The sequence below is a fragment of the Mustela lutreola genome, chromosome 2 (genome assembly GCF_030435805.1).
Source record: "Mustela lutreola isolate mMusLut2 chromosome 2, mMusLut2.pri, whole genome shotgun sequence".
Classification (NCBI taxonomy): Eukaryota; Metazoa; Chordata; class Mammalia; order Carnivora; family Mustelidae; genus Mustela; species Mustela lutreola.
Window position 1 is genome coordinate 9,112,086 of NC_081291.1, and position 23,217 is coordinate 9,135,302.

Consider the following 23,217-nt stretch of genomic DNA (forward strand, 5'->3'; position numbering starts at 1 on the left):
AATCAGCAGAGGTGCCAGCCCCGGTGGGAGGGCAGACAGTGAACCTGAAAAACAAGGGAGTGTCCAGTCCTTGAGACAGTGATAGGCGCGAGGAGGAGGACAGGTAGGGCCCTCGGAAGAGCTGGGCAGCTGCTGTTTTAGCAGAGGCGGTCTGAGAGGCATCGTGGCCTGTCGCTGACCTGCCACTCAGCGTAGCTCTACCACAGCTCAAGCATGGCCTCACAGGCCCTTTTCCCTCTCGAGAGGGGGCAGTCCGGAGGTCAAGGGTATGAGGCTTAACCTGGTTGCCCCCACCGCCTGCCTCCGTGCGTGGCCTGTTGTTGGTGCAGCCTGAGATCATCCATTATCCGTGTTTGTGGATATACCGTATGCTGCCCGCCCAAGACGGGGAGACAAGATGGCTGGGGTTTCTCCTGTACAGAAATTGGGCCTCGATGGGCACCCGGTGTTCTCAGCCCTGCCCTGCTGCTCTGAGCTGGGGGTGGGGCAGGGGCAGCTGGTGGCCCGGAGTGGCACTTCCACCTGGGCCCCTCGATTTAGCTCCCCCGGGGCGGGCCCAGTTTATTTTTACCCCAGCCCGTCACTTTGGCAGTGCCAGGCTGCGCCATCTTTGTAGGGTCTTGGGGACCTGCCCACGGGCTCGAGGGGACCTGGCTTTGTCCGTTGGACCTCTTGATTTCTGCGGGACCCCCATATTCCTCCACCCCCAAAGTTCTAGATGTGAGGGCTCTGGGCTGGGGCTGGTGGGGTCAGCGCTGCCGGCTGGCAACCACCGTGCCCAGCCTGGTGGCATTTGGCTTGGCGCCCTGCCCGCCCGCCACCCCCACCCCATGCCCGGGCAGAGCCCAGCGGCTGCTGCTGCCAGTCTCCATTTCAAAGCTTGGGGTGGGGGTGGGGGAGCGTTGGGCGCCTCCCGGCCCCCTGCCTGTCCCGTGCCACCTGGGGCTTGTCCCCCCATGCCTGCTCCCCGGAAGGCCCAAGACTGCTTTTCTCGCTCCCCTTTTGCAGCCCAGAGCTCCGCAAGGATGCCCGCCTGGCTTCCATCTTCCCTGCTCGTTTCTTCCCTTGCTTGCTTGCTTGCCTGTAATGGCTCACCATTTTTGGCATCTCCTCCTCCTCCCCCTCCCATAGGCACCAACCTCACTTCCAAACCCGCCATTGCTGGCTCTCAGGCCTTCTCTGCTGCCTGGGGCCAGGACCCTGGAAATGAGGGTTTGGGAAGGCTGGCTCTGTGGGCACCAGGGGCTTTCTGGGTGCGTGCGTGCGTGCGTGCGTGTGTGTGTGTGTGTGTGTGTATGCATGTCTGGAGGGGGACACAGGCCCTGAGCCAGCTTGTACAACCTGCCTCAAGGCTGGCAGAGCTGGGCTCTGGAAAGGGGGCAGCACAGAAGAGTGTAGACCCTTCCATTTCTAACCAGACCCAGGGACAATCAGTCTCTGGGCCACCCGGAGACCAGGGTGGGCATTCTTGCCAAAGTCCAGGGCCTGGACTGGCAAAAGCAAGGCTTTTCTCTGTGGGGTGCCCAGATCTTCCCCCCACCCCCCGGGTCGCCCGGGGCCTTCAGGATTCCTGCTCCTTCTCTCTGGAGCTTTGGGGAGGGGAACTAAGCCCCATGTTGGGCACTCGTGCCCCAAGAGGGGCAAGGGACTTCGGAGGAACCGGTTTACTCCCCCCACCCCACCCCAAGCCCGCTGCCCGGGCCTCTCTGCCTCTCTCGGCACTAAACAAAGTTTGCTAAGTAACTTCAAATGTTATTTGAGGACGGCCTGGCCTCAGCCCAAGGCGGCCCTGTGGAAACTTGTTTTTCGCTGCCGAGGCTGCAAGTATCAAAGACACACTTTCGGGGGGGGGGGCTGCTTCGATGCCTCTCCCCACTCTGTGGCAGGGGCTGGCCCTGAATGGACACACAGACGCACAGAGGCCCGTACCGACAGAGGGACACATACATCATTCTGTGGCTTGCACACCAGACACACGACAGCCGTGGACCACAGCCCATGCCATCACGCACAAAACCTACACATCCTGACACACCAGGAGGCGGGCGGGGTTCACAGGGGGCTGCCCCCAGCCCACAGGGCCTGGGATTTTTCCAGCCGCGAGGTTTCTCCAAACCCGAAGTCCTCTATCCTCAGGTCTCCTGGGCGCAAGCTGGTGCTCGGGCAAGTCCCTTCCCCTCACTCAGCCTCAGTTTCCCCAGCTGTAAAGGGAAGAGGTGGGCCGGGGTGGTAAAAGAAATAGAATCCCACACAAATTAGGAGAATCCCCGGCTTTTCTCCCCCTCTGGCTGGGTTGATATGTAGCGTCCCTAAGATCAGGGGTCTGAGCGCGGAACCTGGGACACAGTGCCCTTCCGCATCAGTGGGTGTTTCTGCCAGTCCTGACCTCCCACCCACACAACCTGATGTGTGTCCAGCCCGACTGGAGGCCCCAGCCTCAAGCAGCTCCAGGTTCTCCAGGTCCCAGGCAAGTCTCCGGTCTTCTCACCTTCTCCCTCCATTTTTCCCCCTGGCTTTTCTGGAGCTTTCCCCATATCCCTCCTTTCTCTTGGTCTCCACCATCCCTGTCCAGGCCTGGAGCTCAGGGAAAGTGTGGGAAATAGGCTTGGGGTGTAGGCCCCCCACTGAAGCCAGCCAGACCTGGGGTCCTTCACACCCCGAGATCCCTGATGACCAATCCCGGGGTCTTCCGAACTCAAGCAAGAAGCGGGGGGGCCGGGGGACCTGAGTTGACAATAGCGGGTGCAGGGGCAGCTTTATCATAGGGCCCCTCTGACCGGTCACCTACTAAGGTTTGCAAGCAAGTGGAGTCCCACTGGACACGACAGAAAGGTCAAGGCCTGAGGGGCCACTGGACCCTGAGAGCCTCCCCCTTCCACTGTCAGCCAGAGCCTCACTGAGGGAGGTTTTCGGGAGTCCCCCAGCCCCAGCCCCACACACCGCCTCATCTCCACTCACAGTCGGTACCCGCAACACCCCGCCACCCGCAGTCTGTCGCGCAGTGACAGCCTGTCACAGGCAGTGCGCACACCGGCACAATCTGTCGTCCACGCACAGTCTCACACACAACCTGTCACACACACGCACACACACACAGCGGCACAGTCGCACGCACAGCCAGCCTCACGCGATCACACCAAGCGTCACAGCTTGTCACAGCCATAGACTCCTCACAATAAAAATAACAGCTACCAACTCCACAGCAGTTATGCCTGGGCAGCAGGCGGAGTGTGTGTGTGTGCGCGCGCGTGCGCGTGTGTGCTTGTGTGTGTGTGTGCGCATGTGCGCGCACATGACCTCCTGTAACCCTCCCAATGTGAGGCAGGTATGAGTAACCTGTTTTACAGATGAGGCAACAGAGGCCACAAGGTCAAGTGCCAAGGTCATGGGGCTGGAAGTGGGGGAGGGAGAAATTACTCAGTCAGGCCCCCAGGGGCAAGCAAGGCTTAAACAGGTCACCCTACTTTTCAACTCACTCCTATTCAGCGGAGACTCCCCCTCTTGGCCCTCCCTGTGGGAGTTCCCTTCCCATTCCCCGGATGGGCAGAACTGAGGTTCTAAGCAGTCCAGCCAAGAAACAGGGAAGGGGCCTCAAACTGTCTGCCCTCTGCTGCGGAAATTTGAGCCCTGCTCTCCACCCCAAATGCTATTTGGCTCCTCACCCGCGCATGGGGTTGCAGGATTCCCGGTGCGGGATCATTTGACTGGGGCCAGGGTCTCAGTCCATGGGCTGGGGGAGGGGGAGAATGAGTGGGAGAGTGGGAAGTTGGCAGCTGTGGGCACTGGCGACGTCCCTCACCCCAAGCCAGGGCCCAGAGTCTAGGGCTGCCCAGCACCCCTGCTCCCCAAGGCTCTCTGCATTCCAGGACGAATCTCCTCCTCCCCTGCTGCCGGCTTCCCTCACTTTCCCCTTCTTTGTTCCACCCCTGCTGCTCCCCGGGGCTTCCCCCGTTTGAGCTGCGTTGGCCAAAACCAACACGCCTCCAGTGACTTCCCGCCGCTGAGGCTGGCTGGGCAGCTGGCCCTGCCCCCTGGCCTGCTCAGGGGTTACATCCAGGCTCTGCTGGCCTCAACGGTGGCCCCAGCACACATGGCTGCTCCTAGGGGGCTCGAAAACCCAAGCGGGCGGCCCCCCGGGGCAGCATCCCGCTGCCCTCTGGCACTCGAATGCCCGTGTCTGACAACCCAGCAGGCCATGCAGGCGGGCTCTCTCACAGAGGCTTAGACGTGGTCCCCCAGGGGGATCCCAGGCACCACCAGTTCATATGCACGCATAGGCCTAACCCCTAGTGAGACTTCGAGGAGCACACAAGCCCATAAACTCACCCTTGCCCGACATCAGATGGGGTCTCCCTCACACACACACACACACACACACACCCCGCACACATACCACATGCTCTCCCCCGCCTTTTGCCCAGACCTGGCTCTGAGCACTGGTACTGACTGCCCTGTGCCCCCATGGGTGTGCTAGGCTCCACTGAGTCGGCAAGCCTACAGGACTGCTGATGCCCGCACACGTGGCTCCAGGCCCACGCAGGTACACACCTCCCCAGCCTGCACACGCGTGTGTTTCACGTGAGCTGCACACCTGCCAGGCCGCCCAGGGCACCTGGCTCCAAAGCGGCATTCAGGTTGTTGGGGGAGGAGACCGGGAAGCGGAGGCCTAATTCCCCCCACCGCCCTGCCGGATTTCTCTTAGAACACCCGCCTTCCCAAATGTCCCTGGGGTGAAGGCGAGAGCCCCAGAGCTGCTACTCAGTGGCACCCCTGCATGTGACATATATATATATTGGAAATTTGTACTTTATATATATAGTTTACATAGAACCTCTCCCCATTGCTGCTCCACGTTTGCAGTTGGATTTTTACCATCCCCCCACTCGGCTTGGTCCCAAACCTGCAAACCCTTTTTCACCAAGCAGGGACATGGGGCCAGGCAGCATCAGCCTTCCCCCCTCCCTCTGTGGACGCCCCACGTTTTTTAAAGGCCGGGCCACACCAACAAATCCTGCAGCACTCCCCGAAACACAATCGCGGGGGTGGGTGCTGGCGGCCAGACGTTGCTTTTTGGTGTGTGTTTGCTGTTGCTGCTTAAATTAATCCTGAGTGACGGCCCACAATTCCTCTCCACAAGGAGGCCATTTAATGCCCCCTCCTCGGGCGAAACTTCCATTTGCCCCCCTGAGTCCAGCTTGGTAGCTCAGACCCTGCCCTGGCCTCCTGGCCTTCCCCTCAGGTGCGCCTGGGGCAGAGGCAGATTCCCCTTGGACACCCCACCAGGGACCGCAGGAGCCAGTGGGTACATTTTGGAGGGGTGGGAGGTATCTTAAAATAGAAGTACATTGCTGAGCAGAGGTGGGGCAGGGGTTGTATCAGGACTCCCTAGATGGTCCCAGTGCCCAACGGTAGCACTTTGATGCCCCAACATCACCCAGAAGATATCTGGCACCCCCCACCTTAAGTGGGTGCATCCCATCATGTGCCTTTGCAAACCCCTGCAGAAAGTTGCCCCCAGGGCCATGCACTAGCCCCAGCACATGCATATGCCCCTTGCCAGGTGCAAAAGGTGTTCTTTATCCTCGTGGCATTCCCGGACCTGCTACAATTAGCTCACGCTGGGAATGGGGGTGGGGGCACAGGAGGATGGAGGTCGTGGGGGAGGCCTTCTCCTGGCCTCAGGCAGAGGGAGGGCTGTGTTCTTTCCACGCGGCAGGCAGGACACGGGTGCTGACAGTCACTGTCACCTGCACTGCACACCACGGGGTGGAAACGACAGGGACAACATACCCGTCGATGGTGCGGATGACCCCGGCCCTGGGGCACCAGAGGACCGTTGGCCGGGCGCAAAGTTGGGCGTGCGCGTGCGCGCAGAGGCAAAAAGGCGGGAAGCCGTCGTCGTCGTCATGCGACCAAACGAGAGTCCGTGCGCCTGTGCGCACGACGGCTGGGTCACTTGGGCGGAACCGCGCCAGGCGCTGAGCGAGGACTGAGGACCACTGCCTCCGCGGGCAGGTGACGGGAGACCGGGAACAGGTGTGAAGGAGTAGAGCGGAGAATGACGCCTCTGCGGGGCCTCAGGCCGGGTCCCTGCGGGGGTCCTCGCCTCCCCTGCCCCGCGCCCAGCTGGCAGGGCTCCCTTCCACCCGCGCACGGCCTAACCCCTCGCGGCGACCACCCCAAAGTGACCCCGCGTGGCGTCGAGGGCCTGCCGGCTTCGCGTTCCGGGGCCCTCGCCATTTGCAGCAGCAGAGGCCGCCGCCAGAAGGGGCTCAAATGGCGGCGTTTTGGCCCGTCGGGTCCGCGGGCGCTCCGGGTGGGGCCGTGGGCCGCCTTTGCTTAAGTTCCCTCTTCCGTGCCCATCCGGATCCCCGACAGGGGCTAACGCGCGCGAAGGCTTTGCAATGAGCGCGATGCTGATAATTCCTGTAATTCTTTAGTCGCGCGGAGGACTTTTGGGGCGAAATGCCCCCAGAATCTGCAGGCAACCTTAGGGCGCCAATCTGGAGAGGGTCCCTTCTCTGCCCCCCTCATCGTGCGCGCGTCGCTGCCTCCTGACCCCAGGCCTCCCTTCCATTTCTCTCCCAGCCGCTGCTCCTTTGGGGGGGGGGGGTGGGAGTAAGGGAGGGGAAATTTAGCAGGGGAGATTTTTGTTTGTTTCGAGGGTTGGCTGGGTTTGGGGGCGTTTGGCCTCCAGCAGGCACCGGGAAGAAATGTGACTAAGTGGCAGAAAATGTGCTTTCTCTTCCCCTCTCCCCTGCCTTCAGGCCGCGAGAGTTGCGCAGTCTCCAACAACGTTCAAAAAAAAAAAAAATTTCCCCTCAGATCCCCTCCGGTCAATACTGCCTTTCCTCTCACGGATGACTTCTTGAATTTGGGGTGCTAAGTCCCCCCCTTTCCCATTTCTCCCAGCCATTCTGCAGCACAACGTGGGCTGGCTTGTGGGGGTAAGGGATGGAAAAGCGGGAAAGGATCGCGTGCGCAGAGTGGGCCCGACTTAACCCGTCGGAGAAGGCTGGTGTCCCGAGGAAGTCACCCAGCGGCCCCTCTGGAACTCAAGCAGCACCCCAGCCTTCAGTGAAAGTGCCCTGGGGGCCCTCCCACCGGCCCATCGGAAACCAGTCATTAACGCTGACTTCTCATTGTCCAAATTACTTAAATGCGCTTTGGTGGTGTTAGGTCCTTTTACTTTTCCATGTGCAGATGACTCAGCCTACTCCAGCTGCGCCTGGGGAGGTGACCTGGGCAGCGGCTGACCCTGCACCCTGAACCCAGAGGCGGCCCATCCAGCAGCACCTCCCTGGCCCCAGGCTCCCAGACCACACTTGGCTCCCTCCTCCCCTTATATTACAGGTCATCTTTTCCCTCCTTTAAAAAAAAATATATATATTTTTAAGATTTTAAGAGTTTTGTTACTTTCTTTTTTTTTTTTTAAGCGTGAGACAGAGGCTGATGGAAACGAGCTGTTAAAAAAAGAAGGAAATACATGCCGGTGGCACTCTGTGGAGCTGGCGAGCCTCGCCTGCCTCACGACTGAGTTTTTGGTCGCCAGTTCCCTCGTAGAACCGGGCATGGGCACCTGGGGTATCCACTGCTGAAAAGGCACTATAGAAATGCAAGGAATTATTATGATTTTAATAAAATTGTGTCTCATTTAGGAGCGCGCTTCGGCGCTGCCTCTGTCGTCGGAGCCCGGGTTTGCCGCGGCAAAGTCTGTAATCAGAGAAAAATACCAGCTTTGTTGAGGGTTAGAATGTATCATTGGCTAATGTGTGTGGTTTTTTTTTTTTTTTTAAATAATGCTAAGCATTGGAATAATTAAAGAGTGAGAAATAACTCGTCTCTTCTCTCCCCTCGTCATTGTCTTATTTAAGGGTGAAAAGCGGGCTTTTAGGCAGAGCTGGTTAGTTTTAATGCGGGCTTTTTTTTCTCGCCCGCCTGTCCCTCCGCTCCGGTCTGATTCGCAAATCCCCAAACTGGCACAAGCCGGGAAACTTGCGGCGGCCGTTCTTCTCCTGGAGTTGGAGCCTCGCTTTCCTTTTTTTCCCCTCTTTCAGAGACAACCCTCGCCTCTTCCCTCCCCCGCCTCTGGGCCCTGACCCACTGCCTGGTTTGCGCTAGAGCGATTTAAAAAAGAAAGAAAGGAAGAAAGGAGCCGGGCTCTGGTACCCCTGTGCCAGCCGAGGGCGCGTTTCCCAGGCGGCGGGCTGGTGGGAAAGTCAAACCGGGTGGGGGGTGTGGGGGTCTCAGAGGCAGTCTTGATGCCTACTCTGCACTCCCCCCTACAAAAAAGAATCAAGTATTTCTAAAGATCGAAGGATTAGAGAGGGCTCAGATCCCTTGTCATATTTTAAAATCAAGCTGAACAGTTCTTTCTTCTCGGCCCCATACGCAATAGGAAGTGAAAATTCGGTCCTTGAGCCCAACTTGGCAGCCCCGCAGCCCGTGGTAGGGGAGAGAAGTGCCCACTTGGGCTGGGCCTGGCGTCCAGCCCCAGGACAGTGCTACCACCACCTACCGGGCCTAGGTTTGAGGCCGGAGAGCGGAGTACAGGGCCAGTGGTGGGCATCGCTTGGGAAGATGTGGGAATTGAGGAAAGGGCGCTTCATCAGGGCTTCGGAGGTTTCCTTCGGGCTGGTGGGATGCAAAGTGGCTGCCCTGGCCCTTCCCCCAGTTGTGGGGTGGATGGGCTCAGAAAAGGGGGTTTCTGTAGTGCTTGGGGAAGTCGCAGCTCCCTGTGAGAAAGGAAAGGGAAAAGTGAGCAAGAAATGGGGGTAGGGACTAGTGCCCACAGGCACTGCTTCGAGTTGCAAAGGAGTTATTTATTTGCTTCAGGTGTTTTTAATTAAATGTGTTTCTCTTTTATTTTCCTTGTTATTTGGTGCTTAGACTTTTCCGCGATCCCTTGCATTTTGTCTTTTTACATAAGCAGAACCCCCCCCCCCCTCCTTGGAGAGATATTGTGGGAGGTACTTTGCCTTCAGTGCTTTCTCTTTCCTGCTTTTTTTAAAATTTAATTTTAAAATTATAAAGTAAATTTAGTGCGAGTGAAAGTGAGGGGGGAGCCAGCTGGGGCTGGAGCCAGGGAAAGGGGGAGGCAGATGCAGCAGGGTTGGGCCTCCCTTCCAGGGCAGCTCTGCCCCAGGAACCCCTCACTCCTCTCCCTGATAGACTTTTGGGGACTGGAATGAGGGCAGCCTGCCTGGATGGGGTGCTCATTTACCCTCCGGGAATCCCTGGCTCTGCAGAGCCACTTTTTCACCCATTATGCTCCACACCCCTGAGGGCCCAGGTCTCTGCCTTCAGGGCGGGGTGCACGGGGAGTCTCTCACTCCCCCTTGGTCACTATGACTCTTGGCTTTCAGCTTGGTGGGCCCTGTTTGTCCACGACACACACGCCCGGCTGGTCTGTTACCCCGCTGCACAGTTGGTTGCCCTGTTGATGGGATCAGAGCCGGGCAGGCACAGAGAGAGACAGAGACAGAGAGGCACGAAACCCCGCTGCAGAATTTGAGGGGCTTCTCTTCACCGCAGTTTGTTTGTTTGTTTGTTTGTTGGTCACATGAGTAGCGTATGCTGCTCTGTTAACACATGTGTATACATAGGTGCTCGAACTTGACATTACTGGTGGGGGCAGGAGCTGTTTCTAAGGCCTAGAAACTCCGAGAACTCTAAAGTTAAAAGCTAAAGTCCTGTTCAGCGGTGCTGAAAATGTTCTATTTCTTAATCTGGGTGGGGTCACACAGGTGTGTTCACTTTGTGAAAATGTATCGAGCGCCAGGCTTAGAAGTGTGCGATCTTCTCTACTTTTTAGGCATTTCAGTTAAGACGTTTATTTAAAAAGAAAAAAAAAAAAAAAAAAAAGGAAGACCCAGCCTCAAAAGAAAAGGCCTTCCCTAACAAAATAATAATGATAATAAATGATGATTTAAATAAGAATATCCTCCAGCCGGCTTTGCTTAGGTCTCCCGCTAAAGAATGGTGGGAGGGCTTGTAAAAATTAGTGGGCTGATAAAAAAGCTCGCAGGCGTGTGGCCCACGAGGCTTCCAGACCCATCCGTGCGTGTACCGAGTGCCAGGAAACTGCCGGCAGACTCAGGTCTAGCTGTAGGATTTTGAACATCTCAGGACCAAAGGATGAAAAGTGGTAAGGAAGAAGTTACTTGCCAATTACATTTTGCTGTCAACATCTGGAAAGCAAAATTGCAGCTGTTCACCCTGCCCCCCCCCTTACCACCTCTTCTTTTTTTCTGCACACTTAAATTTTTGTATGCATGCCATCCATATTTCGGTTTTCTGCTCTGTTAAAACATCTTCACGGGTCTGTTCAAATCGAGTTGTTGGGTTTGGGCTTTAAAAAAAAATATCTATATGTCTCTCCTAGTATGACAGTATAATTTTTGGAGCAATCTATTTGAACAGGCTGTCTATTAGTTGATAATCCCTTCCCTGTTCTTTCCCCTTCTCGGCCTTCCCAGGACTGTTTAGGCCAGAAGCTTCGGGGAGAACGCTCTCGGCTGCCCTCGCCTCTGCTCCTCTGGGCAGGTACTATAGTTTCACCCTCCACGGCCCTTCTGCGGTGTTTTTGTTTTCCCTTCGCCCCCCAAAAATATTTGAACCAAAAAGCCTCTTTTTTTTTTCCTCCACCCACAGCAAACTGAAAGGGCTAGTGAACCGTGATTCAACAGAGCGAGGGCGCCTCTTTTCTTCCTTAGCATTAATTAACTCAAGTTCGTTAGGACGTTGGGTCTGTCGCCCACAGTTTTCTCTTGTGTGTGCTGAATCGGGTCATAGAGGGAGACTTCCCGTGCAAACAGTTTGTGTTGGAGCTGGAGGACACAGAGGGGGAGAGAGGGTGAGAAAGAAAGCCAGCCGGAGAGGGACGGATTGTGGCCGAGGGGTGGCCAGGTCCTGAGCTCCCGGCACCCTGGTGCCAGCCTCCGCAGGGGCTAGCCACCAGGGGAATGAGGATTCTCGAGTTTTCTTGGCCATGATCCTGATAATAAATTAGTTGGGGGGAGCAACACATTTTGAGGGATTGAAAAATGTCTTCCTTCCAACTCCTCAAATGGTACATTTTGGGGAAGCCGCTTGCCCAGACAGGGCCAGCCCAGCTCCCCTGAGCCCTCAGGCAGTGAAAAACCCAGGCTGTTTCTATCCTAGCCACCCTGCTCTCTGCCCCCGGCTCTGGGCACTGCCTGTTGCCGCAGCAACTGCAAGAAATAGGCTTTCTGTGGGCCAAGGGTGCGAGCAGTGCAGCCCGGTGGAGGAGACGGGGGATCGGAGAAACTCTCCTCTTGCCGCGGCCCTTCTGCCTTCTGTCCTGTGGCCGGGAGTTGGGGAGGCGGAGTGGACTAGGTAGAGCAGGGGGGTGTCCCTTCGGATCGGGACGGAGCTCCTGAAGAGGGCCTGGGAAGCCCACGAGAGGGGTCTCAGAGGGGCAGGGGAGGGAGAGGAACACCTTCCCTGGAGGATCCCCAAGCCTTTTGTGGGGTCCGGGGTTACAGCTGACCTCGGGCAAACAGTCAACATTTTGCCATTCGCTCTAGCCTTCTCTCTGGCCCTCTGGATATTTTTACTGGGAATGGCGGATCGCGCACCGACCTCATCTTCACGGGCTGGTTTCCCCTTGCCATGCTTTTGTCAGTATTTTCAGTTCTCCCCGAAAGTTGTAAAGCTGGCTTGTGGGGTTCTTCCTTCCTCCAGGCGGCCTTGGCCATCGTGGAGTGACACTTTCCAGTCGCACCAGGTGGGTGAGACTCAGGCTCTGCCCTGCTCTTGCCCCTCAGAGCCCGTGGCAGTCCTCTGCCTTGTGCGCCCCGCGGAGGAGGATCCCCGCGTAGCCCTCCAGCTGGAGGGCAGGGCTCTGGCCTTCCCGGTTTTATTTCTATTTGGTGACACAAGGAAGCTTCAAGCTAAATAGTGAATTAAAGGACTTGGGTTTTTGTTTTCTAGTATCTGTAGAGGATGAAAGTCCATTCCCAGATGCACTAAAGAGAATAGATGGTCTTCCCAAGACCTGTATTCCTACCCTATTTTATTTGGTGCCAGGAGGGTGAGGGGAGATGTGCCTGGAGCAGGGTAGTGTTTGGAGCCAGAACGAGGCTGCCTGTTGGCCCGATCCCAGGCCACCGCTCCCAGTTTGTAGACAGGAGGAGAAAAAGAAGGGAAAGGGAGGCGGATTTATAGGAGAGGAATGTGCGGCCTGGTTCTGATGCAGGCCGTGTCCTAGACCCAGCATGGGGGTGCGGGGCAGTTCCATTCAGCAAGCCGGAGAACGCTAGAAAAATCGTGTGGGGCTGCCTTTCCTGAGCAGAGGAAAACAGGCCCAAGTCAGCCAAAAACCCGCTTTGTCCAAATTCTGTGAGCCTCCTCGCAATGTGCATTTTCTGGTTTCCATGCCTGGCATTTCCAGATTCTTGGATGATTTTACTCTGGCTGCAGAGCCCCATCCCGCCTCCCCCCACCCCTGCCCAGAGAGGGGAGGCCCCACCTACCTCTAGGATAAGCAGCCTGGCCCCTTCCTTTTGCTTCGTACAGTTCTCTTTCCACCTTTGCCCCAGAGTCCGGACACTGCCTTCTTCCCTGCCTTCTTGTGACCCTTCTTCTGTGGGACAAGAGGGGAGATGTTGGGGTTACAAAGTTGACCCCTTTCTGTTGGGGCCAAGGATGAATTATAAAATCCCAAGAATTGGGCAGAGTAATCAGGGCTCTATTTGTGGCTTTTTAAAATTTCCTGCTTCTTTTTTCACCCAGGCTGCAGATAGGCAGTAGTAAAATGGTTACTGAAATATCTGGTTGGTCCTAGGAAGGTTTTATTTGCACTCACTGTGTATAGTTATCCAAATGAGCATGGCCATACATACGTAAATATATATATATTTATATGTGTAGCATGTGTCCAGGGTCGTCTGAGAGAATAAATCTGGGTCTCAAAGCAAGTAGTTTGTGGACAAATAGGATTTTTGTAAACATAAGGAACAGTGGCCCTGTCTTTAAAGATATAACTTACGCTTCTGGACATTTCACTGTTGGCAGGTATGGTCGCTTTCAAAACCTGTCTCAAGCTGGGAAAAATAGTTTGTTTCCTTGAAGACTTTTGGATACTGAGTGAAGTTCTGTATGAATTTTCCTATTTTCCCTTAAATAATCCACAAGACTTCATTTGTTTTGCGGAGTTTTGGAAAACCACACATTTTACTTTCTTGTGATAGAAGCAGTCATTTTCCTTAGCTAGCTATTCTTTTTTGCTCCTGACCCAGAGCCCTTGTCTTTTGTCCTTGTTCCTTGTTTTCTTTTTTTTTTTCTCTTCTTTTTTTTTCTTTTTTCTTTCTTTCCTTTCCTTTTCTTAATTTTCTTTTCTTTTTCCTTTTTGGTCCTGTCTTCTCTCCCTCCATCTTTGCCTTTCTTTCTTTGCAGTTTTGGGCCCAACTTGGCTTTTTCTCTCCAGGTTTGGCTTTCTTCTCTTTCTCTTCCTCTTTCTCTCTCTCTCTCTCTCTCTCTCGCTCACTCGCTCTTTTCCTCTTTTTCTGTGGTCTGATCAGTTTGTTTCTTTTGGAGGCACATTATTGCTAGTGATGGCTGAAACTGCCATGAGTATTTCTGAAATGTTTCAGTGAAAACTGTTGCTTTAAAAAAAAAAATCATATTCTATATACTTGACAGTAAAAGAGGCCTTTCTCTCCCAAAGGCAGAAAAATTCCTTTCCACAACCTAAAAACCCCATGTTAATTTTAAAAGTCTTATCTCTGGCTTCTTGATTTTTCTTTTAAGTGAAGAAAATACCTTTCCCCTCAATTTGTCTGCTTTTACATTATTTTTCCCCCCTTGTATTTGGTTTTCTTCTTTGCTCCCTGCTGTCACCAATATCACTGGCTCCCTCTCCCTGGTTTTTTTCTCTCATTCTCTTCCCTCCTCCCCTCTCCTTCTCAGAGGCCTGCCTGTCCCCTTGCTTCCTCCATCCCCTGAACCCTTGCACTTGTGGGTGACTCAGCCCTTGGAGAAGCCTTGAATTGTCTGAAGGTTTGTGTCTTGGCTCTTGTCCGCGTGCAGGGTGCAGAGCCTCTGAGCCCTCAACCCAGGCGGGAGGGGAGAAGGGAAGGAGGCTGGGTCTGGGACAGGTAATCTTCTAACAGAGCCTGCACTCTCTTAACAAAAGGGGGACAGTCCCCTTTTGTCTGGGGCTCCTGAGGGGCGTGTCCAGGGCCTAGAGCCACCACCAGTGGCATGGAGGAGGAGGCTGCAGCGGTAGGGGCACACCAAGTGTTTCTAATGGAACCTGAGTGAGTCCTCTCTGTGTGTGCCCACAGAAGAGAGAGAGACCTTCTCCCCTCCCTCCCAAGCCTTAGGAATACCCTGGCCTCAGGCCTCTCTTCCAGAAAACTCCCCCACACACCCCAGACAGTGGCCCCTGTGGGAACAGGGTGAGCGGAGAGTGCTCCCTGGGAATCCACTCTGCCCACCTTCAAGGTTACGACAACTGGCAGGAGAAGGACAATTGACGATTGTTCTCCTTCCGTGTTACTCTCCTGGGAAGGGCCTGTTGCTCCTCCTGTTCAGGGAGCATTTGAGGGGGCGCACTGTGCTCTGTGTAGATCCCTGAGGCTCTATTGAGAAACTCCACTGGTCCTCCTGGGTCGCTTCTCTGTCCTATCTCTGTGCCACTCCCCCGACCTTTGACCCTTCCCTCCATCCCCAGAGTGAATCGAGGATCTAGTCCGGTTTCCTTAACTTCCGCATGGACCCTCCCATCCGCCATCTCCCCACCACTCACCCAGGTGTACAACCCATGCTGAGCGCATCTCTTCTAGCCGGCTCCGTGGTCTGTGAGACGGAATATGCCAGAATCCTCCAGGAGGCCCGTGTTGGCCATTTTCTGTTTGGTGTCTAATATTTAGTATAAATCAGAATGCCAGAAAAACACCCATGTGCTGAATATAAACTCACTTCTGGTTTTTACCATCTCATCTCCACTCTAGAAAGTAAGAGTGCTTCTCTCAAGGTAGAGAGGCCGGGTTTGGTATCTTATGTCACTCAGTTAACATCTTTGGCTAATTGGACTGAAGCTGGTTATTAACATGATGTTAATTATTGAACGCTACTCTAAGAGGCCTGTCCGCAATGACACCTGCCTTCTGCTGGCTCACCTCTGTTTCTCTTGGTGTCAGCTGTGAGCTCACTTCAGACCACTCAGCTCAGGACCTGGAGCCCAGACCCGGGTCCCAGGTGCTGGCCGGCGTCTTTCCCTTTGTCAGGGCTCAGCACCAGCCCAGGGCTGCTTCACACCCCAGGTGTTCTTCCGGGAACCTTTCTGCCAGCATAAAGGCCACGGAGCACAGGGTTTCAGATGGGGAAGGAAGGGGCAGGAGTGAGCAGTGACCTTTCTTCCCCCTCCCCATGCCAGCTGAGGGCTGAGCCTCGCCTGGGGAGAGGGCAGCTGTGGAGACAGCTCCGAGCCGGATCAGCCTCTCCCTGTCTGTTCCAGGTCTCTGCCCTTCTTTTAATAACTGTCTCCTCCTTACAGCTTCTGCAAGGCCCGAAGCAGGCTGCTCTGTAGCCCCTGGCAGAGAGAACCCCATGGAGATGGCACTCACCCCAGGCCTCCCTCTCCGGGACTCACCCTCCCACCTGGCTGGGAGGGAGGCCCCTTCCCCATGACTCAGTTTCCCCAAAGTTGTCCTGCTTTTCCAGCTAGAGCCCTTTCCTTTCCGTTTTGCTGTTTCCTGCCTTCGATGTCTCCCTTTCGTATGGGTTTCTTTGCACACTGGTGCACCCTGCTCCTCCGTAGGGATTTGGGCCCTTTCTTCGGAATTGAATTGGGGGGGGGTAGGTGAGTATTGCCTCTCCTCCAACCAAGAAACACTAAACACGGATCAAGTGGAGAGGGTGAAGCTGGAGAAAGCCAAGAATGGAGTGGCTGGGGCTTGGGGGAGGCCTCGCGCAAGACTCAGTCACTGTTCGGAAGTAGTGTCCGTCTTCCTGCCTTTGTCACTTCTCCCTGGGATTGGCTGTTGTGTTTGTGGCTGCATGTAGTGCTTGTCAGCGGAGTGCTGTGACAGGAGGCTATTTTAATAAACTGTTGCAGTTTCTCGAGCCGAGCTGCATTGCGTTGGCATCCCTCGTCACCGCTAATGGAGCGTGCGTGGCTGGGTGTGGGCTGAGGGAGGCGGTGGAGCTCGCTGGGGGCCTGGGGGTGGGTGGGGGGGGGCCGTCTGGTCTGGGAGTTCTCCTGCCAGCGGCAGCCGGGCCGGGGAGGAAGGGGTGGCCGCACCCTGGGCGCCAGGTCCCTGCCCTGGAAGTGCTGCTGGCATGGACACTTTCCGAGCTCTTTTTCTTCTCTTTCTATTCATAGCACCGCAGGCTCGCGTGTATGGCCAGGGAGGAAAACTTCCACTCGCCCCTGTGCGCTCCATAAATAAAAAAAGAAATAGAACCAGAAAGAGAGTGTGAGGGCCTGAGAGAAAGAGACTGAAACCAAAACACAGAGAAGGCGCAGCTGCTCTCCCCAAGGCCTTCTGGGGCGCCCGCCCGAGCCAGGCCTTTATTTATTTCTTTTTCTGGCTTAAAAAAAAAAAAAAAAAAAAAAAAAAAGGAGGAAAAAAAAAATCCGTGTCTTCCTCAATCCTAGTCCCCCCAGCCCTACCCCCCTCCCCAGATTTGCTGGCTGCTGCTGCCCAATGGACCCGAGTGGGAGCTTGGAATGAAAAATTCATAACTGCTGGACTTTGCTTGTTCATTAGACGTGAACTTGTCGATTGGGCAAATTGTTTTTGGTCTCCAACTGCCGGGGGCTCTCCCCACCCTCCCGGCTCGCCCGGTTCCCTCCTCCCCTTGGACACAGCCATTGGCTGCTCGAGGATGTCTCACTGCCAAATAGGTGGATCCTTCTCTCTCTCTCTCTCTCTCTCTTCCTCCCCCCCCCCCCTTTTTACTGGCTTTGGCACAGGCAAATGGATGGGGATTGAGCATGAAAGGGGAGAGAGAGGGAGTTTGAGAGAGAAAAGCAAAAAAAAAAAAAAAAAAAAAAATCCAAAACCCAACCAGCACACACACACACACACACACACACACTCTCTCTCTCTCTCTCTCTCTCTCACTCGCACACTCACACACACACACACACACACACCACCATCCCATCCACGTCCTCCCTCGATCTCTCCCTCTCTCTCTCCTTTCCTCCCTCCCTTACTCCCTCTCTTTTTGCACGCGTCTGCCAGCGACGGTCTGCAGCCGGTCCGAACTCGTCCTCTGCCCCGGGAATCTGCAAGCTCCCCCTTTGCCTGCGATCAGGCTCAGAGGCGGAGGGAGGCAGCGCGAAGTTTACACCCCTGTGCCGCTGCCAAAGCCGAAAGCCTTTTTCTTCAGCTGCTGCTTTCCCCCTCCTGGTTTTTGTTTTTGTTTTGTTTTGCACGGGGGTGGGGTGGGGGGTGGGGTGGGGTGGGGGGTGGGGTGGGGTGTGCTGTGTGTTGGGGTTGGTGATTGGGAGGTAGGTTTTGATTTTTAAATTTTGCATATTTTCCTTCTCTCTCTCTCTCTCTCTCTCCCTTTTTTAAACTGAAAGAGGATGCACAGGAGGCGAAATTGAACATTTTTTTTTGTTGGCTTTTGTTTACCTGGCGTGTGTGGCAACCGGCTCGCTCCCTCTCTCTGCTTGCTATCCCTGACCTTTCTTTCTTTTTGCTCCTTTTCAAAAAAATATTAATTTCCCCCTTCTGTGCAATGGAGCGTGGAGGGGGGAGGAGGGGGAAGGGTTTGAGAATCCACCCAAGCCCGGCCCCTATTCCCCAGAACACCAATAATAACCCCCTTTAAAACATTTACCTTCCTCCCCTGCTCCTCCCCCTCCCCCCTCCCCCCACCCGCCCCCAACTCACAACTCTGTTGAGTCCAGAAGCTCAGAATCGGGCGTTGGGCTTTGCCGGGTGCTTCAGATCAATGGTAATTATTTAATTTTTTCCAGTTTTATTTTTGTAAACAGAAATCAATGATTATTTAAACTTCAAACAAGCAAACAAGCAAAAAGAAAAAAAACAAAAACAAAAACAAAAACAAAAAGCGGGAGCCCAGCCCTCTGTCACCTGACTGAGTGGGAAAGAGGGTGAAGGGGTCAGTGGGGAAGGGGCTGCAGGACGCCCCACGTAGCTTTTAACCCTAATGTGGCCGAGGCAACCACCTTATTTGTGCTAACAAGAAGTGTTTTGTTCCTTATTACTGTGATTAACATTAGTATCGGTGTCGGTAACAAAGCTGAAATCACATATTTAGGATTTAGATCTGATTAAAAAAAAAAATGCTGGGGTGGATGTTCCAATTGGAGCAGGAGAAAAGAGAATGCAAACAGCTCGGGGAGGAGAACGCCAAATCCGGTTCCTCGCCCGGCTCCTGGATGTCATGTTCTCTCTTTTTGGGGGTGGCCAAAAGCCGACCGGTGTCGGGACACGAGGCGGCCCCCGCACGCCTCGCCTGCGCGTCCGCGGGAGTCGGGGCAGCCGGGACCCGGCGTCGGGGCGAGCTGACAGGAGTTTGCGGCAGCGACAGAACATGGAGATGTCATGGGCGCGACAGAGCCTGGCGGGGATACCAGCAGCGTGTGTGTGTGGACGGCAACGTTGTCTGTGCGCGCGTGTGTGTGAGTGAGTGAGGGGGAGAGAGAGAGAATAGGTGTGTGCTCAGGCGCGGGGTGCCTCTGGCTGCCGAGGCTGACATGGGAGCGAGCGGCTGGCCAGGCTGGTGGCGGCTCCAGACCACACTTTCGTAGAACAATCACGACAGAACATTGTCGTGGGAGGGGGGGGGGCGGCGGAGGAGGAGGCGGCGATTTTTCTGGTGCCCCCCTTCTAACGCTTCTTCTCTCCTTTTCTCTTTCCCCCTCACCCCGTCTTCCCCTCCTCCCGTCCTCCCTCGCCCCGCATGCTCCCGGCTTGCCGCCTGCAGGATGAGTTCCACCCGTTCATCGAGGCGCTGCTGCCTCACGTCCGCGCCTTCTCCTACACCTGGTTCAACCTGCAGGCGCGGAAGCGCAAGTACTTCAAGAAGCACGAGAAGCGGATGTCGAAGGACGAGGAGCGGGCGGTGAAGGACGAGCTGCTGGGCGAGAAGCCCGAGATCAAGCAGAAGTGGGCATCCCGGCTGCTGGCCAAGCTGCGCAAAGACATCCGGCCCGAGTTCCGAGAGGACTTTGTGCTGACCATCACCGGCAAGAAGCCCCCCTGCTGCGTGCTCTCCAACCCCGACCAGAAGGGCAAGATCCGGCGGATTGACTGCCTGCGCCAGGCCGACAAGGTGTGGCGGCTGGACCTGGTCATGGTGATTTTGTTTAAGGGGATCCCCCTGGAAAGTACTGATGGGGAGCGGCTCTACAAGTCGCCCCAGTGCTCGAACCCCGGCCTCTGCGTCCAGCCACATCACATTGGAGTCACAATCAAAGAACTGGATCTTTATCTGGCTTACTTTGTCCACACTCCAGGTAGGTCACTCTCAAGCCCCTTCCCCGTTTTAGTGTACCTGCCGGCATTGGTTTTGTGTATGGTGCCTCTTCTTTCCAAAGGACCCATGCCCTGGGCCTAACTAGCGCGCCTGTCCTGCCTGGGGCCGAAGCCCCTGCGGAGGACCCCTTTTCTCCTTCTTCTGTTTCCCTCCACCCTCCTGGTTCTTCCTCCTTCGCTCCCTCGCCACCCTACCTACCGGATTGTCGTGCGTCTCCTGCTTTGGAGGACTCGTCTTACCCAAAAGACGCTGCAGGTCTTAGGACCGGGGCCAGGCTGCCCCAGAATTATCCACGATGGTGAGAGTTGGTGATGAACATTACCACACATTAAAAAAAAAAAAATCACTCGTTGCAGAGATTTAAAATGAGTCAGAAGAAGTATCGGGAGCCAGGTGCTGGCTTTCCTGCGGCTTCCTCCTAAGTCCTGGGGAAAAGCGGGATTTGGCACAAGCGGGGTGGGCAGCAGTTCGGTGGAGAGAGGGGCGTGTAAAACCCCCGGTTAGGAGCCAGAATGAATAGAAAAGAGGAGAGAAGGCAGAGGCGGGCCGATTCTGGGGCCCAGATGCCCAGGCGGGAGCTGGTATGGCTGGGATTTGGCTGCCGAAGAGTAGGAAAGTCCTTGGACTTCACAGAAAGTGAAAAGGAGCAGAGGATTCCTTGCGCTGTCCCTTCGCAGTCTGGCTCCAGTGGGGAGACCCCAAGGCTCCCCACCCCTCTGCTGGGAAGCACAGAGGCTCTCCCAGGCACCGGCATGGCAGGGAGGGGCAGCGGTGGCCTGCGAGAAACAAACAGTCCCCAAACTCTGCAAATTTTCCTTTTCCTTTTGTGTCCCGAGTAGTTCCAGTTCTCCTCTTGGCTTTTCCAGTTTGACGCAGCATTTTGGGTCGGGATGGTGCCGTTCTCTTCCTCCGGTCCTTTTGCCAACCCCCCCCCCCACCCTTTCCCTTTTTATAATTTCTTTCCGCTTTTGTTTTCTTACAAATTGAAACAGAGATGGCTGGTTAATTTTTAGCCTCCACTCAGCTACGCCCAATTTACTGCCGCCTTTGAAACCTAAACGGGCGGCACTCTGTGATTAAGCAAGGCAGAAGTGTGTTTACATTATGCCCAACCAACTTGTAATGAGAGGGCTACCAAACCTTTTTCTGTGTGTGTGTGTGTGTGTGTTTTTCCTTTCCACCATTCCGGTATTTTTTTCCCCCTTGTTTCCCTTCTTTCTCTCTTTATGCAAATGTAACAGAATGTGGCTTAACTTCAACTCTGGTGAATGTTCTTTCCCCCCCGCAAGAGTGTGTGAGTGTGTGAGTGAGTGAGTGAGTGTGTGTGTGTGTGTGTGTGTGTGTGTCTTCCTTCCTGTTCATTCATAAAAAAGAAAAGCAACTCACTTTTCTGCTGTGGTCACTCACTTGCCTGTTTGGGAAGTTGGGAGGAGTGGTATGACTTAATCCAGACATGAAATTTGGGGGAGCTTTTAGCACTGCGTCAGGAAGGTAACCTGGGCTAGAATGAGCGCTGAGGGTTTCTGTGCTGGACAACTCTGGGGAAGAAGAGGCGGTGCCGGAGGCCTCTGTCCCTGCTGGTTCACATTCTCTCTCATGAGAGGTGGCTTTGGTGGTTGTTTGGAAGCAGGGAACAAACCCCCTCACCTTTGACCTGGCAGGAAGCCATTGCCCCCTCCATGGATCTTTCTAGGCCTGCACCTGGCCCTGTGGGACTCTCGTGACCCCTCGTGAAGAATGCGCAACCGCCAGTCCTCTCCACTCCTCGCCCTTTTTTCCTTCTGGAAAAGAAACTAAAGAAAGATTTGAAAAGTTATCCTCTCATTCTCTGTCTACACAGCAAGTCAGAGTGGGGAGGGTGTGTGCCTGGTGGTGCTGTAGCTTCGGGGGAGCCTGGAGCCTTGAGTTTGTGTCTGCCAGGCAGACCTTCTAGAGGGGATTGGGTACCTTCTGACTTCAGCACTGGGGCCTCTAAGACGGAAATCAGGACTCTTCTTTCTCTGGCTTCCCCCTGCCCTGCTCTCTAGCTAGATCTCTGTAGCTGAGCTGTTTCCCTTTCCTCTTTTATTGTAGGCCAGATTCTTGACTGCTGCCAGCATGGGGCTGAGTTAGGATGAAGTGTGTGTGATGAAGGAGACGGTTTGTGGCCAGCCTGCTGGCTCCTGGACTAACCAGGCAGGTGTCGGGAGAAGGGAGGCATCCCCGCCCGCCCCCCCAGCCATAATGAGATCATTTGCCCAGGAATATGAGAGAATTCATGCCCCATCGAATGTGGCCGCAGCCATTTCTGTCCCGGCTGAGGTCCAGTTCCTGGACAAAAGCTGAGTGGAGAACTGAGGACATTTTAAAATAATTCATCCCTACTCTGGCTCTCTGGACTCCAGATAATTTCAATCAAGGTAGGATTTCTTGCCGGAATGGCTTTAATTCAAACGTGCCTCACTGCAGGAGCAGGGGTGAGTCGTTGGAGCACGGGCCACAGTGGGCCCGGGGTAGATGGTCTCGAGGATGCGAGGAGCAGGCACGGATTTCCTCCCAGGCCACCCCAGTTTGCTAGAAGATGTCTTCTTCTGACTAAATCCCCACACAGCATCGATGGGACAGCATAGCCCTCTCCATGCCCTGCGCTCCGATGCCCTCAGCAGCCCGCCCCACTTGTTCCTCCCACCGGAACCTGGGAAGGCGGTCTGGGGTCGCAAGGGCTCAGACAACAGTTGCTGTGGATTCTAAAGGAAGTACCTTTCTTTCCTTAAAACTGGGCCGAAGGACCCGGTCTGGGCTGCGCCAGTGGTGCCTGGTTTGATGGCAAGAGTATGACTCGGTCCTCAGCTAGGGAGCGCCGCTTCACCTGCAGGTGCCATCGTCATCCGTGGCCCTTGGTGCTCTTGTTTTGCCCACATGAAGCTTTAAGAGGAGCTGTGGTTGGGGAAGGAATCAAGGACATGGCTGTGTGATGTCGGGAGCTCCACTCCCAGTGTGCGGGGTCCCAAAGACCACCCAGAGTCTGTTCCGGCCTCCATGAGGGCTAGCCTTCCTGCTGGGAAGGAATCTCGCCATGTGTCTGTTCCATTTAGGAGGGGATGTTGAGGAAGAGCAGGGTCAGAGAACACTGTCATGGGGAAGAGAGGTGTATCCCTGGTGATGTTCTGCCATCCAAAGAGGTGGCCCTAAGGCGGGCGGTCGCAGATGGGCCAGAAGCGTGGGTCCTGGAGGCCCTTGCTTGTGTGGGGAAGGATGGCGGGGCTGGGCTGGTGGTGGGCTCAGTTCTTTAAACCCTCCACGGGGCCCTGAGGGTGGACTGGTATCTTCAGACCTGCCCTGATCTAGGCTTCGGCCTTAGGAAATAGAAAAATCTGGGGCACCTGGCTGGCTCTGTCGGTAGAGCATGTGCCTTTCGATCTCGGGTTGTGAGTTCGAGCCCCACGTTGGGTGGAGAGATTGATTAAAAATTAAAAAAAAAAATCTGTAAGTGATAAAATGCTTTATTGAATGGAAATGGCAGCTTCTTGCTGTCAGATTCCTCCGACGGGCTGGTAGTGCAGGCCCGTGGAGTCCAGATATTCCGGTGGTGGCTCTTTCCTTTATCTCTGCCTTTTCACTGTGGAGAATTTCACATGTAGAAGGAACCCCCTTCACCGGGGCCAGTAGTTTGCCAACTTACGGCCAGTCTCGACTCATCCATACCCCCACTGCCCACCCACGCTGTGTTGTTTAGAAGAAAATCCAAGC

General features: G+C 55.1%; 1 protein-coding gene and 1 long non-coding RNA gene across 9 annotated transcripts in view; one reads left to right on the top strand and one right to left on the bottom strand.

The window, feature by feature from the left end:
- The window catches only part of NFIX (nuclear factor I X), a 97,105-nt gene that overhangs the window by 9,515 nt on the left and 64,373 nt on the right, over nt 1-23,217 (top strand). Inside the window, exons 1-2 of one of the 8 annotated variants that reach the window (XM_059160157.1) lie at nt 17,505-17,940; nt 18,937-19,468. In XM_059160157.1, the coding sequence (XP_059016140.1) occupies nt 17,938-17,940; nt 18,937-19,468 (535 nt within the window). In that variant the 5' untranslated portion in view covers nt 17,505-17,937. Of the gene's footprint in view, nt 1-17,504; nt 17,941-18,081; nt 18,636-18,936; nt 19,469-23,217 lie in introns of those variants that run through there. The other 7 variants (XM_059160153.1, XM_059160158.1, XM_059160152.1 and 4 more) reach the window with 7 other exon arrangements.
- LOC131823607 (uncharacterized) lies at nt 7,347-15,540 on the bottom strand. The gene is made up of 3 exons (XR_009350608.1): nt 14,774-15,540; nt 12,498-12,607; nt 7,347-8,735 (listed from the first exon to the last, which is right to left on the bottom strand). It is a non-coding gene; the product is annotated as an uncharacterized LOC131823607 (long non-coding RNA).